This window comes from Bison bison, unplaced genomic scaffold (assembly GCF_000754665.1).
Source record: "Bison bison bison isolate TAMUID 2011002044 unplaced genomic scaffold, Bison_UMD1.0 scf7180017864228, whole genome shotgun sequence".
NCBI lineage: Eukaryota > Metazoa > Chordata > Mammalia > Artiodactyla > Bovidae > Bison > Bison bison.
In genome coordinates, this window is record NW_011494800.1 from 7430699 (window position 1) to 7451407 (window position 20709).

Below are 20709 nucleotides of genomic sequence, written 5' to 3' on the forward strand. Positions count from 1 at the left end.
AAGTAACATATTGTTGCAATTGCATGTAATACAGTATATTTATTATATAAATGTATACACTGAAATATGTGTTTTATAGCACTAACAGCATCAGTTAACACTTAATAAAGCTTGTATTCTATACCAGGTACACTTGGAAGCACTTTGTGTACATGTTAACTCATACATCCTCACAAGAGTCCTAAGAGGTAACTTTTATCCTCATTATCACTTCATACATAAGGAAACTGAGGCACATGAGCTTAGTATGTCTGGAGGATCAGAGTTGGGATGTTGAATCCAGCTCCTGAGTTCAGGATCTTAACAACTTCACGGTCTGTCCTTACACTAAATAAAACAGAGTGGGTGAGGTTCCAGAGACCACGTAGTAAATAAAGACTTAGATTACCAAAGGATTCCCCTACTTTTATAAAGGAATCCCAGGCAGGAGGAATTACCGACAGGTGTCAGAGTCTCTGGGGACTTACTGAATTCAGCATGCTTCGGAGCATGCCCAGTAACAAAAAAGCAGCTTCTGTGCACACATTGTGGATAGATGAGACCACGGTTCCACTGGAGGCAGGAACTCCAAAGATAAAGGTCCAGATGGAATCTAAATCAAACTGCAGAGGTGAAAGCAAATCAGGATTAGGTACTGTCAATTTTTCTCGGTAGAGACCCTCACAAGTTCTAATGTTCTAAAATTTCTTTGAAATTATTTTCTTTCAAAGTGAGCAATGAAGAAGAGATAGAGACTTAATGCTCTTCTCTCCTATGTTTTAAAACTCATTTTCACATTTACAAGACAAAGTGAATCTTATGTATCAGTGTCCTAGTTATCTATCTTAAAAACATCCTTTTCTTTTTTTTCCTAAGGAAAATAATTAGCTAGGTGATGAAATTAAAGAATTAATGGCTTTAAGCAGGATCTATTCAAAAAGTACAGTGAACTTACTCCCCACACCCCACTCTCAGCAATGTTCTAATTCACTTTTAGATTACATATAGATGAAGATTTGACCAAATAAAAATCAGTTTGAGGAGATTCATTCATAGTAGTTTTATATAACACTTTGCCTATGGCGTCTGTAACCAAACTCTGCTTTGCTCATGCATCTGTAGCATGATTTAACGTAGGGTACAGACTCAGTGTTTCCATTTAAAAGGTTTTGTCGATTACTATGGCTGATTTGAATAGCATCTTGGGATTATTATGGAAGTGTAATTGAGTTTAAGACTAAATTCCTACATCTCTGCAGTGCTACAAACATAAGCTATATATAGATATCCACATAATCTTAAGATTAGAAAATCAGGTAAAGCCTTACTGTTTTCCTAATATGGACATTACCTATCATTAAGAATTCAGAAACACTTTTCTAATCAGAATTTGCACTAAAAATCCTTTCATATCTACCCAATTAATTTGTGGAATGCACATTACTTCGTTTTTAATTCTACAGAAATTAATTATATTTCTAGATAAAATCACATTACTTGAATTCTTTTGATCATCATTAAAATACCATCCAAAATCTTCCCATGTATATAATCACACAGAATAATCATAAAGAGAAAAAGAACAACAGGAACACAGAACTTCTTTTTGGGAAAATTTTCTACAGTATTTTCAGATTTCTATGACCCCAGTCAAATCCCAAATGTGAGATAGGGATGGAACCAGTTGGTTTTTACTGTGATGAACTCAACACCCTACAGTGACTTTTTGGCAAACGTAATTACACTTACACCCGACTAGGTAATTCCTACCTGGCAACCCTGCTTACATCGGCTGCTGACGACAGGCACACTGACCTGCAGGTTCTCAGGCAGCTCACTAACGGGCTGCTGCAGAAACAATGCCATGAGGAGGAAATAGAGAGCAGGGACATTAGTGTGTTTAGGAAGGAATGACTGAAGCACCGGAAAGCCAGGAAAGTGACAAGCATCCCGGTTAATCTCCCTGACAGTTGATCGTCCGCCAGCACTCCTGCCCACATTGAATCCTAAGAGGAAATACAACGAGAAGGATGAAATTAGTCACTGATTACCATGTTACATTTACACAGAAAGGAGTATGTCAGAGTATGTGACATTTCCATCTTGGACATTCATATTAATATAAGCAATTAACTACTCGACTTTGGAATTAATCTTCCAGTCAGAAGTTTTACTTTACTTTCTCTTTGACTTTGGGAAGCCTGTCTATTAGGATAGGACTTCCCTGGTGGCTCAGATAGCAAAGAATCTGCCTGCAATGCAGGAGACCCAGATTCCATCCCTGGGTCGAGAAGTTCCCCTTGAGAAGGGAATGGCTACCCACTCCAGTATTCTGGCCCGGAGAATCCCATGGACAGAGGAGCCTGGTGGGCTACAGTCCATGGTGTCACAAAGAGTTAGGTCTTAAAACATAGTTGAGGCAGTCAGATACAAGAGGTAAGATAAATTCTACTCATTAAAAGAATGACATCCAGGGACTTGGTTAAGACTCTGTGCTTCAAATGCAGGGGGAATGGGCTCAATCCCTGGTTGTGGAAATAAGATCTCACATGCCGTAAGGCCAAGAAGGGAAAAAAAAAAAAAAAAGAAGAAAACACCGACCAAGAACGACCTCCAAAGAGCTCTAACATTCCTAAGAAGAAAGTAATATTTAAAAAGTAGCCAGATTGTAGGATACTACTAAAAATGTAACTTAAAAATATGATAGCCATAATAGAGTTAATATATTTCATTTGTCCTGAATATTATAAACTAATTAGCCTTAAATGACCTACAAATTTAGAGATAGGACAAAATAAATATACAAAGTAATCTTTCCTTGCATGATCTGTAACTCTGCAGGAAAGTTTTCTGGCCAAGGGACAGCAAATCCGAGCCCACTGTGACTGTGGGTATCTGGACATCCAAAGTGTGTTCTAGAAGCACAGCTCTGCCAGGAGATAATTACTTATCTGTGTGGTGTATAGCACCAGCCTTTCCATCAATCCTGCTTCCTCTGTTACATAGGTAATTTGGGGAAATAACTCATTTAGTTCTCTCACCAACCCCATACCTAGTACACTGCTCAGTACAGAAGGATTATTGGCCAGAGGTTCAATGGAAAATTTTTGCAAATAGCAACCAAAGAAGAAAGACTGACTTTTACTCTGAAGCAATTTTTATTTCAATGAATATCCACATTTTCCCCCAAATTCTTTTTTCTAAGACAAAATAGCACATACTTGCTACTATTTAAAATAATGAAAGAGAAATTTGTGTCTGGGTGGCTTTTTAAAGAGTCCAAATAAATTGCTCAGTGTGATATTAATTAATCCTCTGGAGTATATGTTCTTCTCTTCATATATCATCTCATTTCTTAAACATGAGCATGTGAGTAAGAAATTGCTATTATCCTTTAATAAAATGTGGTAAGTACGCAATTTGTTTGAAGTCACAAAGTTAATGAGGGGTGGCACTAGGACCTGTGGCCCAATGGAGCCTGTGAAGTCGCATGGTCTCCCTCGCGTGTGTGTGTTAAGTCGCTTCAGTCGTGTCTGACTCTTTGCGATCCTATGGACTGTAGCCCACCAGGCTCCCCTGTCCCTGGAGCTCTTCAGGCAAGAATACTGGAGTTGGAGTAGGTTGCCATGCCCTCCTCCAGGGGATCTTCCTGACCCATAGATCAAACCCAAGTCTCTTATGTCTCCTGCGTTGGCAGGCGGGTTCTTTACCACTAGTGCCACCTGGGAAGCCCTGGTCTCCCTTGGTCCTCTTAATAACATCACCACGTTCCTAAAAAACCAGCTGCATAAGGAATACTGGGTGATAGTCATTTGTAGTAAATTCTAAATGAACAAAGTGGTATTTTATACATTAAATAGGAAAATAAATTTTGATCAAACTATAGGTCCTAAATGAAAAGCAATGCTAGCATTTATTTTCCTTTCCAAATTTTCACACTCTATTTCTACCGGTAACTGATCTTAAGGAATATCTAATATGTTTTTAACAACTGAGCATTAATTTAGATTTAAGCTATAGCTGATGTAGCTGGAGTTGGTGATGGACAGGGAAGCCTGGTGCGCTGCAGTCCATGGGGTTGCAAAGAGTCAGATATCACTGAGCGACTGAACTGAACTGAAGCTACAGCTATGTATGGAAGGTATTTTTATAAAGAAAAAATTGATGAAAACTAATGTGAGTAAAACATTCAAAACATACTGTTCATCAGCTCAAAGAGAAGTAGAATCCATTGAGATGATATATCAATATATAGAGATAAATTTCTGTATATGTACACAAGTATCTATGTATATATCAGATAGATATTCAGAGAAAATGATATTAAATTGAATTGAGTTTAAATGAAACTTAAATACCTAGATTCCTCTTTTAGAACCAAAGTAGCATACATAATGTACAGGCAGGTGCCAAGGAAGGACAAATAAGTTCTTAAACATGAAGTTTGGATGGTCAGATCCTGATATTACTGAAGTGGTGCAGGACAGAAAAAAACCCCACAGAATTGACAGAAGAAAGATACCCAGAAATATTACTCCATGACTCAGGGACCTTATGTATTTAGCAGTCTTACTTCCCTAATTAGAGAGGAATTAATTCTTAATTTATACTCATTAGGTTTTCCTATAAAATATAACTTATATACCATAAAATACATATACTTGTGTCTGGAATCATGACGGTAAATGACATGACATATGTTAAAGAATTTTGCAAACCACAAAGTGCTAGGTGAAACCTGGGTGTTGTTTTGGCTTTCAATGAGAAGCAGTGTTGTCAATCAGCATTAAAAACTCCCACAGAATTCTACAGAACTCACACTGAATTATGCCTTTTGTTGTTTATTCTCTTAGTAGCTACTAGCTACCATTAAGGTCAATAGGCTACATTTCTTGCGACAAAACTTGATAAAAGTCTCTATAATGATAATACTAAAAAATATTTATTTTAAAGGAGCTCATTTTCTTGAGAAATCATTTCACAGTGAATTTCTGAATTTCTTTCCTTATCACTTACAAAATTCCTTCAGACATTTTTCACATGTGAAATAACAATAAAAACAATCCTTTGGTGTAAGCTCTTTCTTCCTACCATTTGTTTTAACATTGGACAGCACATGTTACACCGAGGTATTGATACTTTTACATTTTTTTCTTAACAGACAAATTACATATTAAAATCTGGTCCCTAATTTTTCCATCTGATGAGGAGAGGGTAAATAGTTACTCTTAGTGCTGAGTGCAGAATACAATTATATGATTTCAAATTGTAATGTCATAAACATAATCTTAAAATACCCTACAAACTGAATGACCATAATTTTCAATAAAAACATTATATTAAATATGAATTTTCCAAAATAAGATCATTAACATGAATAGGAATGTATATATTAGTTCACATGAATCTAATATAGGAAACCATAATTTTCTATTATTATTTAAATGCTCAGTTCAATGCTGTAAACAGCATAGAGTCAGTGAGCAGAGAGTAAGGAGCTTTGGCTGACACTCTGATGAGCTTAAATCTTGAGTGGTAATATAACATAACTATTACAACCGTGGGCTTTGGATGAATGACTTGGACTCAGATTCTGACACTTCTTAGCTGACAAGTGACATTACCCCTATGCCTTGACTTTCTCATCTGTAAAATGGGTATGATGGTATTTATATCTCATAGGGTTACTGTAAAGATAAGTTACAGTGAAAATGAAAAGTGTAACTGGCAAGGAATAAGCATACAAATTATTGATTACTAGTATTAATTTCATTCTAATAATTTGTAAATTATTTACTTATAGGTCAGAAAGGAAACTATAAACAAAAGAAATCATAAGAAATTTACTTGAGTTTTCACATCTTGATATCCTGTCTCTGACTTCAGTTTGACTTGCAATTAAAAAAAATTTTTTTAATTTTATGCTTTTCATTCTGTCATTAAAGTTCTTGACTCTTAATGGTTGTTAGATAAATCAAACAGTATAAGCTTACCTAAAATTTAAACATACAACACAAAGCTCATTTCAAAGCAGCCGACTATAAAAGTCCCATACCTAATACAGTTCCGATCTTATTCGTTAAGACAGAATCTGTCTGCTCCAGCCAGCCTCCACCACTGAGTCCCTCCTTGAACTTGATGAGAATAGACTGATTACTCAGTAGGACAACAAGAATCCTCATGGCTGCTGTGACTGTGGTAGAATGCAAGTGTTCTTCCATAAACATCATAATCCAGTCAAAGCCCAGCGTCCTGACCAGCTCTTCACAAGCTCTATTCAGACAGATGGATTAAACAAAACATTAATTTCAAGGATTGGGATTTCAAATTAAAAAGAAAACTAAGACCAGCTTTTGTTCTTGAGATACTATGAATTTCAGGGTTTTAAAAAGAAATCTATTAAAAGTTAGCAGCAAACAAGATGTATGTATACTTATAGTTAATTCATGCAGCTGTATAGCACAAACCAATATGACACTGTAAAGCAATTATACTCCAATTAAAAAATAAATTAAAAACAAGTCAAAGGCAAATCTTTCTTTTGTCTATAATGAATTAACTAGTAAAATCAACTATTACCACCAAATCTCAAAAGATTTTACTTACTGCAAATTAATGCTTGTCTTTTCTTTAGATGTGTAAACCAGTTTTAGTAAGATATCCAGAAGTCTGTTCCTCAAAAGTATAAGATTAGCAGATACAAGACCTCCAAACTCTTCTTCGGTTCCTGCAATGAAAAGAAATACATTAAATTGCCCTAGCAGATAAACTAGGATAAAATATCTAACACTGGTCTAGGAAATATCACTGAAATATATCTTTCAGAAAACATTTTCTCTAGGAGTACTTTCCACTACAGTGAACACAAAAAAAGGGTCTATTAAACGTTTCTCTTTAAAATCATTAAAACTGTTCATTTAATTATGTGTTAGCTGCTCAGTGGTGTCTGACTCTTGGTGACCCCATGGACTATAGCCCACCAGGGTCCTCTGTCCATGGGATTTTCCAGGCAAGAATACTGGAGTGGGTTGCCATTTCCTTCTCCAGGGAATTTTCCTGATCCAGGGATTGAACCAGGCTCTCCTGCATTGCAAGCAGATTCTTTACTGTCTGAGCCATCACGAAAGTTTATCTAAAAAAGGGATAGTAAAGACTGTGAACTCTTTTTTATATTAATATTCCTTTCTTGTACTTACAGGGCAAAGTGATCACGTAACAATAAGGATCACATGAACAAAAGTAACAATGCAAATCCTTAATTTCTAGTTCCTTTTTAAATAGTTAATTTTCTCAAATTTAAAAATGAAAAGAGGAAGCATAAATTATTCAATAATTATAATACATAAAGGAGAGCTAGACTTAAATAGCACAGACCAGAGGGAAAGGCACAGAAATGTACAAGAGAACTTGGGGAAGGAAGGGAGGAAGGCAGAAAGCATCTGGCTCTCAGTGGATAGTCCTGGAAGCACAGGGACTGGGATCCATGGCCCAGTGTTCCAGGCCCAATTCTGCCACATCGAGCTGTAGGTTAGTAAGTCACAATAAACATGACTTCTTTTCTTTATTCTATAATTGAAGCTCAGGCTAAAATTGAATGACCAAGGTTATATGCTTTTACTTGCTTGGGCAAGGGACCATTTTTACCCTTAAACACTTGTCTTTTAAAATGCTAATTTAGTGCCTTAATCACTGGGGAGGGTGCCTTAAGTTTACCAAGGGGAACTCAAGATTCCCTCCCCTTCTAGTAGGCAAATGACTGGTAATTTACAAATCGCCTTATTGAAGGCATACCACACAATTTACACTGACTAAGGATTTACTTCCTTTCAGTTTTTCCTTTTGATAAAATGACAATCTACACAGAAATTAAGAATTCTTCTTGGTTTTTATGCCTAGTTTTTTCACTGTCAGTTATGTTTCCCTAATTTTCAAATACAGTTTTAAACAATGAACTCAATGAAACTCTCAGGTTAACTTCTTCCCATTCAAACTGATGGTTTACTCCCCACTGCATTGCCCTTTCATGCTATTTATTTTGCATTAATTATTGTATCACTGTTCAGCATTATTTAAATCACTTGTTTGTGGGTGTATCCTGAAGACTGTATAAACTATTTGAAAGAAAAAAATTACAGTTTTAAGTTTTGGGAAACATATTATACATAAGACAGTCCAGTCCACACAAATAATTAATGTCATAGACTAACAAGACCTGCAAATCCTTTTGGCTTTCTGTAATCTTTCAAATGGCAATGAATTAATAAGAAGAATTCTAATCTAATCAGCTTGGCAGATCAAGAGAAAATTTTCCTAATTTATAGATCCCTGCTACTGTGCTCTTGTCAAAAAAATTTTTTTATAACACTAGCCGTAGTTACAGAATTCAATGATCAGCAAGAAATATGGAGACTACAGAAATATTTTTTCCTGTATCTTTTTTAATACTTGAAATAAATCTGTTTTATAGTTTGAAAGATTTTAAAGTACTCTCCTTTCTAATTCCTATTTACTTGGTTTATATTAATTCAGAACTTAGAAATAATCCGTGTATATTGAATTGATAGAACAACACAGTGGTTAAAAGCTTAGAATGTTGGTTTAGAGTTGTAGTTATTGATCTCAATGTCCAGTATGGAGACTAGAGAAATACTTTTCCTATATAATTTTTTTATACTTGAAATAAACATGTTATATAGGTCCACTCAGATTTTAACAGTAGTCTTCTTTCAATTCCTATTTACTCAGCTTATATTAATTCAGAACCTGGAAATAATCTTTGAATATATGGTAGAATAATGCAAGGCTTAAAAGCTTAGAATGCTGGTTTGGACTACCATAGTTTAAATGCAGTGATGGGATCTCAGTAAATTGGTTTTATTTAATCTTTCTAGACCTCAGTTTCCTCACTTTTTGTAAAACTGGTAATAAGAGGACCAACTTCACAGGGTTGTTATAAGATTATATAGAGCACTTAAAACTGTCTGGCAAATACTAAGCATTAAACAAGTGTCATCCATTGATTTGATCTATATGCTTCTCACCCACTGCTACTTTGCTTCACCCAAAGAAATACCAACCTTGTTTCAAATGAGTAGGAAGTAAGTGGTTACCAGCTTTATATGTTCTGCTCTACGATTTGCAGGAAGTCAGCCTCTCAAATCTTTTAGTTTCTCCTTTGAAAAACATAATTATACCACGTTCTCTTCTTACTTATGAAGCACCAGAGAGGCTGTGCTCTGAATGATATAGCCAATTTGGAAGAGAACTCCCAGATGGATAGGGTTGTGAGAGTTTTAAAGGAACTCTTTTATGTGACATGATTGGGGAAGAATGTAACAGGATAATGATGTAAATAATGCTGAATACATATAAAATACTGTGAATTTAATCACAGGTTAATTTAAAAGGTCCTTTTAGTGTTTTCCAAGTACAACTTCTGATCTACAATACATGACAGGAAAAATACATTCGAGCAAGGCAAAAATATGCTTCAAAGGAGGAAAGTTTATTAAAAAAAAAAAAGTGGCTGTCATTGGCTCAGGAATTACAACTTACAAAAATTTTGTTTTACACTTACATGATTCTAGTAAAACGTTCTTTCCCTCAATGATTATTAAATATTTAACAGGGAAATTAAAATAACAGTAATACAGATACAATTCACTTTGGTAAGAATCTGTGTTTCTGAAGATTTATATAAATTAAAAAAAAATAAAGTTCAAAAATTATACTGGAAGAGTTTATTGTTTAAAGGAACATCACTATAAATCCTGTAAAAATTGGAAAGATTTTATTTTTAAAGCAAATTCACACCCTTATTAAATTTGTAGCTAATTCTGTATTTCTGTGTATTGTAGAGGCTTGGTCTAAGACAAATACGTCTGTGAAAGATCAAGAAAAGTAATTCAATGAGAAAAGTAAAATAACAGTGTCATACAGTTCAGGTCTAACTTGTGTCAGAAGAAGGCAAAGCACAGTAGTTAGGTTCCAAGCTCCAGAACTGACTCACCAGTGTCAGGCTTCTCTTCGTGGTTTATTTCCATAACTACAAACTTCTCACAAACTGCAAAGGTTGGTAAAGTAGAAGAAATGAACTGGCCAAACCTTTTAATCCAAGAAAAAGGAGGTTATAGATTTTATTTTTTCTCTCTTCAAAACAACACACTAAGAAATAAAAAAACAAAGAAATGAAAACCAAGAGAATACTTCTTATTTTAACTGATCTTTTATAGATCTTACATGACTGTATTTCAGCTGCTTCCCCTAGAACTGTTGCAATTAACATTAGAACAATTAACATTAATATGCTATAATGTTTTAAAATACAGGGAAAAATAAACTTCATCAGAAATATGAGTCCTTTAATGCACTGATTCAAATGATTTCAAAAACTCACCAGTATGGTGTCAAATAAAAATGTCCTAACATTACCTATATGGATCTACTGTAGCCTAATAGTTAAATCTGGGTTTTGAAAATACAGGTAAGATTAAAATCCTAGCTGTATCAGTTTTTAATCATGTTACTTGGGGCAAGTAGCTTAACCTCTCAGGGCTTTAATTTCTCAATTTGTAATGTAGAGAAAAATAAAAGCCTTGATAGGTTACAGTGAAAATTTTAGCAAAGTGATCATCATAATACCAGGATAAGACCTAAATAAATATTACTACTAATAATGACAATCTCCAAATTAACCTTTAAACTCCAGTTTTAGATCTGCTGCCAAGTTAAAAAAAAAATGCTTTCAAGGTAACTGAATATAAAGTGAGTGATTTACATGCTGCATCAACTGGAGACTATTTTACTGGGAATACCCTAGTCAGTGAGTGTGATGTCATCTGTAATACTTGAGCAGTAGCATGACAAGAGGTGATTAGGTGCAGTTAAAAGCAATTTTCTATTTGGAAAATAACTTAGGCAGTTTTTTTCTTCCATTTCTGGCCAAGATGAGAATTCTCAAGTGCCTATTAGAACTGCTCTACATTTACTCCATAAATGTGCCTGAAGCCGTATTTCACATTAGCAGCAAAATAACACTCATGTTAAAGAAAAGGTGAGAATATGCAACAATAACATACTATCATCAGTTTGGGTGATAAAGAACAAATACAAAAGACATGGCATGTCCACTGCGGGTGTGCATGCATGTGCATGTGTTCCTGCACATACCCTGGAGAAGCAGCAAAGCCTGGTCTTGGAAGAGGGCTGGGGACCAAGAATTCCTACACTGAACACTTTGATGTCCAGGACAATCCATCTCACTGAACTAATTCTAACACCCATTCTCCCAAAATTCTATTAGTCACTAATGGCAACAAATGGTTTGCAAGATACATGCCTATTTCTCATGATGCACAAGTATCCTGAATAGTATTAACTTTGCAGGTATTATCCAGGGATAGGAAGCAATTACATTCACTTCAATCATCTTAATCTCATTGGTACTTTCAGTGAACAGACCGATGAACACAGAAGTTTTCACTACCTGAGTAGATCATTGCTGTTGGGAAAACCCTGCAGTAAGAAGCTCAGCACGTTACTAATAGCAGCAATGGTAGGCTGGGATAGAGACATATCTCGAAGAGTCAGTAGCAGCTTTGGGATTAGCTGGAATTCCCTCATCAACTTGGCATTCTTTGAAGCTTCACTGTAAGAGAAAGAAGATTTTATACACTGTACTGGCATCACTTTTATAACTGAACAACTAACAATTTAGATATCAACCAATACCTGGACTCTGTGAGCAATTCAATAAAGTGTTCAAATAGGGAGAGATGAAGTTCATATGGAGCATGGAGCCAGACCTAAAATAAAAATGAAGAACAGTGGTATATTTAGGGTTAAAAAAATACCCCAAATTGCAACCCAATAAACACAAATGCAGTACATATAACTTATTTCACTTAGACAAATTAGATAAATTAATTGAATATAGCCACTTTCTTAGTTTTTATTTGCTGTCACACTATAAAACTGCTGTTATATGGGACTTCTGATTCTGTTCATAAAGAGATAATTGCTGTGAAAATTACTCTCCTAGAGTAAACAACTAGGAAGGCAAGATCTACAGAAAATCTCTCTGGGCTCAATGACTGAATACTATTAGTGAATACTGAATATAACATACTGAATAGAATGATTACTGGATACAAAAACTGAATGGCAGGAATCCTGTGTAGGTCCAAAACCGGGAATAACCAATGCAAGGTAGCACCACAAACAATTCCTAAAACTCACAAAGGGCTGGGACTAGTCTGTGCTCCCACCAACCTGTGTAGAGACTTCAAAATACATGGGAAGGTTGGGAAGAGGTCTCAGAAGTGTAGTATCTTAGTAGGAGGGCGAAATAACCACTAAGGATGAATGAAAGTCCATCCAAACAAAGCTTAAAAGATGTTTCAAAACTGCAATGCCAGAGCAAAGCCTCGTTAAGAAAATAAAGTAAAATTTACCAATCAACAAAACTTAGCATCTGATCAACAGTTACCAAGTATGCAAATAAAAGGGAAAATATGAGTCATAAGAGAAAAAAAAAATCATTACAAATAGGCCCAGAAATGACAGAGATGGTAGAATTATCGTGACCTCGTTTTTTATTTATTTATTTATTTATTTATTATTTTAGTTGCACTGGGTTGTTGCTGCACAGGCTTTCTAGTTGCGGTGAGCACGGGCTTCCCTTTGCAGGGGTGTGCAGACTTCTCACTGTGATGGCTTCTCTTGTTGCAGAACACAGGCTGTATGGGCTTCAGCCGTTGTGGCATATGGGTCCTAGAGCATAGGGTCTGTAGTTGAGGTGCACAGGCTTAGTTGCCCTGTAACATGGGGGATCTTCCCGAACCGAGGCTTGAACCCATGTCTCCTACACTGGCAGGTGGGTTCTTTACCACTGAGCCACAAAGGAAACCCTCTGCATACCTTTATCTCCATGCTTTCACACATTTTTTACTGTCTATTTGCTTTTCTCATCTAATGCACTAAACGCCTTGAGGCATGGACTCTTCTGAAATTTTCACATTCTTAGCACCTAATACAGTGCTGGGCTCAAACATATTAATAATTATTTTCTAATAGAATGAGAGGTTTGTGTATTAGAATTTGGAATATCAGGCTGAGAAATGTGTACTTAATTGTGTAGAACAGAGCACTGAAAATTTTTAATAAGTTACATGATTATATCTTGGAAAGAATGAGGTAAAAACAACACATAAAACAGACTGAAGAAAGGGGAAAAGAAGTGATCGCTATTTGAGTAAGAGGAGAACTGACTAGGGCTTGGATTAGGATGTAGCAGGAGAAACAGAAAACACAGGATACATGAAATGCGGAAGCACAATCTGCCTTAATTCGTGCTGTTTATAAACACTGAAGGAGGAGGAAGTTGATTTTTCAATTTCAAGTCTCACTGACTGGGAGAATTGGTGGTGCTACTAATAGAAACAGAAGTTCAAAGGAAGAACTAACTTGGGGAAAGGATGTTACGTTCAGTGTAGGTGTTGCTGGGACACAGAAATGGAAACATTTAGGAAGAAGTTAGAAATATGTCTGGATTCAGATACCAAGCTAAAGATTTAGGTTTTCAAGTCTCCGTAGACATGAGCCTGTGGGGCTGGGTGAGAATCTAAAGGAAAAAGAACAACACAGAGGGAAAGGATAAAGAAGTGAAGGTGGACACTTTTTTGTTAAGTAATGAAAATTTCATACAACGTAGGAGACACGGGTTCCATCCTTGCACCAGGAAGAAAGAAATGGCAACTCACTCCAGTATTCTTGCCTCAAAACTCCCATGGACAGAGGAGCCTGGTGGACTACAGTCTAGGGGGTTACAAAAGAGTCACACATGACCTAGTGACTAAACAACAACAAAATGAAAATTCCATCACCAGAAAATGATGGGGAAAGTAGTGAATAAGATAAAGAGGCAGGTGAGTGATGCCTAAAAGCCGGCAAGAGGAGGACATGTGAGAAAATGGAAACATGGAAACGCAGCATCATATGCTGTGGAGGCTGGGGTAGCAAGAACAGAGGAGAGCCATGAATTTTTATTTAGAGAGGTGCTGCTTAATAAGCTTTCAAATAAAGTTTCAGTACAATGTTTACGCACACAGTCTTTAAAATAACTGACAAGATGGAGCTTACGAAAGTTACAAAGAAGATGATTTAGGGCCAGACATCACAGCAAAGTCTTGAGTACTAGACACTATTCTGGGTTGTAGGGATACAAAGATGCAGACAGACATGATCTCTGCCCTTGTAAAGCCTCCAGTCTTGCGGGAGGAGATTTTATATAGTGATGCGAGTGCAAAGTGCTGTGAACAAGAAATTAAAGACAGAAAGAATATGTGTGATTAAGTGGTGCCTTGAGAGGACAAAGTGGAAGCTATTATGGTAGTAAGTCAGTAGAAATAAAAATCTTGTAATTTTGCTGAAATGAATATTTCACTATACAGCTACTAGTAACCAAAATTTTTTTTGCTGAAAATATTATGTTTGCTTCATGTCATGCCAATGGCAACAGCAAATTGACTATAGTTAGGTATATGCATTACACCATTTCACTGTTATACTATTGACACCATGGATTATCGCTGGTAAAAAGCACGATCAATACTCTATTTTGTATGTTTTACTAATGACATTAACGTGAGAATCATAAAATTATAGAACAAAAACATGTCTTAGAAAACGCTTTCATAGTTAACTCATAAATACACCAAAAAAGGAATCGGTTCATTGATTATGTATTACCGGTTAGTGTTTATATACATACTTCAAAATCACAAAGTAGATCCTGGAAAGCTGTTGAATTTGGAATAATGGAGGTCTCATGTCCACTGTCAACAGTTCCCACCAAGGAAAAAGTGAGATGGAGAATGTGGCTGTTAAGAAGGGAGCGTTTCTTCTTAAACAGCATTGCCAGCAACTGAAAGAAAATACCAATGCTTGCTGGTCAATCATCATACACACACATGAGAACCCTAAGGAGAGCAGAGAGCAGTTCCTAAGACTTCTACACTGATTTCTAATCTTTCATCATGATAACATAGCATTATAGGAAATCTGAAAATCAGGGTAATCCCATTATTCTCTTATTAAACTATTCACTTTTACATAAAATCTACTCGTACATAAATACCTTGAGTTGCTGTTGCCATCACATGTATATAATTTTCTATTCCTGTTCTCTACATAATATTTTGTCAAAAGGATTGTTTTCTTTTGCAACACTGTCTCCATAATTACAATTTTAAAAGACTGAATGATATATGGAATGGTTATAGTATTATTAGTCATTCTCATATTATTGGAACATTGAGATTATTTCTATTTTTTCATGATAGACAATGCTGCAACTGTTATTTTAAGAGTTTTCCAAAACAAAACATCAAAATAGTACAGTTAAATCTACTGAAAACATTATAGTAAACATTATCTACTACCAATGAACTAACTGCTAAAGTTAGAGAAGGCATTTATGCTTCATCTTCCCTAGAGGAATTTAATCTTGACCCAAATACTTATTTCTCTTGTTACAAGCAACTTTCCGCCTAAATCCCTAGCAGAGACTGTAAATACGTGAACAGGGCATATTTTTAGTCTCACATGTGTTTTCAGGACTAGCAATGACAAACTTAACACACAGTGGCTCTCATATCCCCTAGCTAACTAATAAGGGAGGAGAGGGGGTAAAAGATGACATGGTGTGAAGGAGAAAGACAAGGAAAACCAGGAGAACCTGGAATTATGACTGATTTAGCCATCTCTAGAGCAAGTGATAATACGATCCTATTTCTTTTTTTTTCGCCCATGCTGTGGAGCATGGAAGGAATCTGTTCCCCATGCATGGGAAGCTCGAAGTCTTAACCAGTGGATCACCAGCGAAGTCCTGACCCTATTTAATTCCTATTGTCGTAGAGAAAAATAACTGAACTAACAACCCACATTCTTATTTGAAACATGTTTTATATTAATAAGAACTACCAACTTTTAAAGTTTACTTGGACAATATAATTCTTCCAGAGTTTGAAAAAATATGAATTAACAATGAAAATTATAAGATTTTTAATGCAAAGTAAAGTGAAGACCAAGCTTTATTGTTACAAACCTGGTAGCCCCGGATTCTTTCCATTTCTTTGCTGGCTAGTGGGTTACTCTTGACCACACAAACCAGGGCCTTGACCGCTGCATACAGCCCTTCCACATCAGAAGCCATGGCTACCAGGCCCAGGATGGCTGCGGCCCCACCAACGTACTGCAAAGTAGTGGCAACAGGCTTAGGAACAAATGTTCTTACTCCTGATTAAAAGACAGTGGAAAGTAGTTAAAATAAATTCCCCATTGTAAACAAGAACTGAATAAATCATCTTAAGAACTATTCATTAATTACGCATCATTTGTTTTTCGTCACTAAGTTGCATCCAACTCTTTTGCGACCCTATGGACTATAGCCCGCAAGGCTGCTCTGTCCATGGGATTTCCCAGGCAAGAACACTGGAGTGAGTTGCCATTTCCTCCTCCAGGGGATCTTCTTGACCCAGGGATCGAACCCGCATTTCCTGTGGCTCCTACACTGATAGGCTTGGGAAGCCCATAAAAAAGTCAAAAAACCACATTCCACATTATTGCTCAAAGCTTCTCTCAGTTATGTAATATGAGTAACAGTACATCGGTGACCTTGAAAAGCATGGTAAACACAGTATTGGAACTAACTTTGTAACAATTATCTACATTCTTAACCTTTTTTTTTTTAAAGGCATTGTTTGAATGTCATCTGCCTACTGATCAAAATTGAGTTTCTTAAAAAAACAAAGCCAATACGCATTTTATATTTTTGTGTGTCTTGTAGCATTCACAATGCTTTTATATAGCATGGAGTTGGATTTTAAAAACTACCATCTAAGGCAATTAGGGCCAGTATTACCAGTTTATAGATAAGAAAAATCGACATCCACAGAGCTCCAATGTCTGGCATAAATCCACAGTGACAGATGAAGTATTAGAACCTAAATCTTTGAGCTCTTCACTCACTGCTTTTTCTACTATACCACAGATCAAGAAGCAATAGTTAGAACTGGACATGGAACAACAGGCTGGTTCGATATTGGGAAAGGAGTAGATCAAGGCTGTATACTGTCACTCTGCTTATTCAACTTAATATGCAGAGCACATCATTTGACGTGCCGGGCTGGCTGAAGCTCAAGCTGGAATCAAGATTGCAGGGAGAAATATCAATAGCCTCAAAAATGTACATGACACACTACCCTAATGGCAGAAAGCGTAGAGGAACTAAAGAGCCTCTTGATGAAGGTGAAAGAGGAGAGTGAAAAAGCTGGCTTAAAACTCAACATTCAAAACACTAAGATCATGGCAAACGGTCTCATCACTTTGTGGGAAACAGATGGGGAAAAAATGGAAACAGTGACAGATTTTATTCTCTAGGGCTCCAAAAATCACTGTGGATGGTGACTGCAGACATGAAGTTAAAAGTCGTTTGCTTCTTGGAAGAAAAGCCATGACAAACCTAGGCAGGGTATTAAAAAGTAGAGAAATCACTTTGACAACAAAGGTCCGTATAGTCAAAGCTATGGTTTTTCCAGCAGTCATGTATGGATGTAAGAGTTGGACCGTAAAGAAGGCTGAGCACCAAAGAAATGATGCTTCTGAACTGTGGTGTTGGAGAAGAATCTTGAGAGTCCCTTGGACTACAAGCAGATCAAACAAGTCAATCCTAAAGGAAATCAACCCTGAATATTCATTGGAAGGACTGATGCTAAAGCTGAAGCTCCAGTACTTTGGCCACCTGATGTGAAGAGCTGACTCATTGGAAAAGACCCTGATGCTGGGAAAGACTGAAGGCAGGAGGAGAAGGGGACGACGGAGTGTGAGATGGTTGGATGGCATCACTGAGTAGGTTCTGGGAGTTCGTGATGGACAGGCAAGCCTGGCATGCTGTGGTCCACGGGGTCGCAAAGAGTTGGACACGACTGAGCAGCTGAACAACAACAACAGTGCTGCCATATTTTTGCAAAGAATGTAGAGCTGAGCTCAGGAAATATCTCCTGAGCTGAACAAAGAAAAACTACCATGGGCCTTACCATAAAGGAAACTTTTAGCAGTACAGTATGGTCAAAAAAGAAAAAGTTCAGAGACGTGGACGCTGATGGAACATTAATTGCCAAGGACTGATAAACATGTGGGACACTGACTAGCATAACACTTCTTGTTAATTTTAAAAGGAATCCACACTATATACTGGGCTTCCCTAGTGGCGCAGGCAGTAAAGAACCTGCCTGCAATGCAGGAAACCTGGGTTCAGCCCCTGGGTTTGGAAGATCCCTTGGAGAAGGAAATTGCAACCCACTTCAATATTCTTGCCTTGGAAACCCCATGGACAGAGGAGTCTGGTGGGCTACAGAGCATGGGGTCACAAAGAGTTTTCGTGACTCAGTGACTAAACCAGCACCAGAAAGAAGCCTGAAAGGAAAAGGCAATGTGACTCACCCAAGTATCCAATCAGACTGGCCCCGATTGTCCGTGCGGGCCCATTGAGGTGTCCTGCGGAGTTGTGGATCAGCTTCACAGGAGTGGCGTTCTCATGGGAGGAAATGCCTAACTGAAGAACAAACAGGAAAGGAAAAAATGTCATGAGAGAGGAACGGTCTCAACATTCTGACTGGAAAAGAAAAAAGAACATGAATGGGGAACATAACTTTGCTCTCTCGACTTCTCAGAATGTTAAAAAACATGAGCGTTCATTTTTTAAAAACGTGCAAATACTTGCAAAGGTGTGGAAACTCGGAGGAAGCAAGTGAAATATTAATACAATCCACTGAGAGAAAGGTGGTGAGGGGGTCTTGGGGAACAGCTCTGGATTCCTTCTGAATGAAACTCGGTTGTGGTGTAAAGGTTCTCAACACTCACTGCCTCCCAGTATTTCTGATCAGTGAATATCACAGAATGAATATAAGGCACTGTCCGCATCCACCCTAACAGGGGCAAGGGGAAAGTTTACAAGTTCGACATGAAAGCAAAAAAAAAATTGTTTCACACTGTATGCAAATAAATGTCACATAAATTGCTCAAAAGTTTATGGATAAAACATGCCCACACAAAAGAAATGTATTTTGCACAGACATACACAATTTGCTTTTAAAGCAAAAAAAAAAATGTAATTCATAGACGTAATTCTGTTGTTATCTGTAGAACTAAATTTATGTGGTTTATGTTTCTCAGCAGAGAGATATATCTATTCACAGGCAAGCCTCTGGCTTAAGAGCTTGTCAGTACTTACTATTCCCAAATCCTTTCCTTCCAGCCTCTTGATTTCCTTCCCCTTGGCTTTGCCTCCCCTCAACAGCCAAAATGTCTTGTCAAGCTCACTGACGACTCCACCTTCCTAAACCTGATGGTCAGTCCTCAGCCTTCACCCTTCTTGACTGCTCTGACACGTCCGCCACAGCAAATCTCTGCCTTCAACACCAGACTCTCCTCGCTTTCTCCTTTTGGGCTGGCTCCTTAGTCTTCCCTGCTGGCTCTTCATCATCCCCCCAGGGCCGTGACACTGGAATGTGCCACATCTCTGTCTGTAAACCTTTCCTCTTCTCTACCTGCATCTCCTCTTTGGTGACTGCACCTAGCCTCGTGGCTTTAACACCACCTAGGAACAACCCTCGGAGAAGGCAATGGCACCCCACTCCAGTACTCTTGCCTGGAAAATCCCATGGGCAGAGGAGCTTGGTAGGCTGCAGTCCATGGGGTCGCGAAGAGTTGGACACGACTGAGCGACTTCACTTTCACTTTTCACTTTCATGCATTGGAGAAGGACATGGCAACCCACTCCAGTGTTCTTGCCTGGAGTATCCCAGGGATGGGGGAGCCTGGTGGCTGCCGTCTATGGGGTCACACAGAGTCGGACACGACTGAAGCAATTTAGCAGCAGCAGCAGGAACACCCCTAGCATTCAAACCTCTCCCTTGAACCGACTCCTATTTTCACGAGGCTTGAGAAGCCTCTTGGAGACACCAAAGTTTTCCAAAACATAATTCTCAACATCTCTCTCACCAGCTCCCAAACTACTCCTCCTATAGTTTTCTTCGGATCAGAACAAGGGACCCCACTTTCTCCTGGCCTACTACCCAGGCCTTCTCTCCCGTCGTTCTGGCCACACCTGCCTCTCTGGCAGGCCTGTACTGTCCCCTCAGGGCCTCAGCACTAGTATCCCTGGAATGCACACTCCACTCCCCTCCCCCCATACATACATCATTCTTTGCCGCCTTCTCTCTCTCAAGACTGCTCCAATTTCGCCTTCTCAGGGAGGCCTCCTCCGACCCTCCCACTGAAACTATCAGCCTCTCTCTCCCCTTTCCGGCTTGGTTTTTCTATAGCACTCTTCGTCTTCCAACAGACTCTATGATCAGGTTATTTCTTTCGTCATTACTGTCTGTCTCTTCCATTAGAATGTAAGAACGTTAATAAAGGCAGGGATTTACTCTTCATCTACTGCTGTGTCCTGAACAAAATGGTGCCCGGTGTTTAGTAAGTTATCCAAAAAAAATTTAAAATAGCAGTTCTGTTCTTTAGTTTCCTAAGGTTCAATTTCTTAACTGCCAATGAAAATATAAGAATATAAACTGGGCACTTGGAAGGAAATTCTCACTCTTCCAGATTACACTAAATGGCTAAAAATGTTGTGGCTTAAATCCAAAGCAAAATAAACCAAAGTAATACATG

The 20709-nt window shown here is 37.6% G+C and overlaps 1 protein-coding gene across 1 annotated transcript in view; it reads right to left on the reverse strand.

The window, feature by feature from the left end:
• WDFY3 (WD repeat and FYVE domain containing 3) overlaps positions 1-20709 on the reverse strand; it is a 259636-nt gene that overhangs the window by 84797 nt on the left and 154130 nt on the right. The window contains exons 23-32 of the mRNA XM_010845983.1: positions 18481-18639; positions 16085-16275; positions 14750-14902; positions 11710-11783; positions 11465-11626; positions 9989-10083; positions 6586-6706; positions 6035-6252; positions 1750-1985; positions 468-602 (exon numbers count right to left, since the gene is read on the reverse strand). Coding sequence (XP_010844285.1) covers positions 468-602; positions 1750-1985; positions 6035-6252; positions 6586-6706; positions 9989-10083; positions 11465-11626; positions 11710-11783; positions 14750-14902; positions 16085-16275; positions 18481-18639 — 1544 coding nt within the window. The remainder of the gene's footprint in view (positions 1-467; positions 603-1749; positions 1986-6034; positions 6253-6585; positions 6707-9988; positions 10084-11464; positions 11627-11709; positions 11784-14749; positions 14903-16084; positions 16276-18480; positions 18640-20709) is intronic.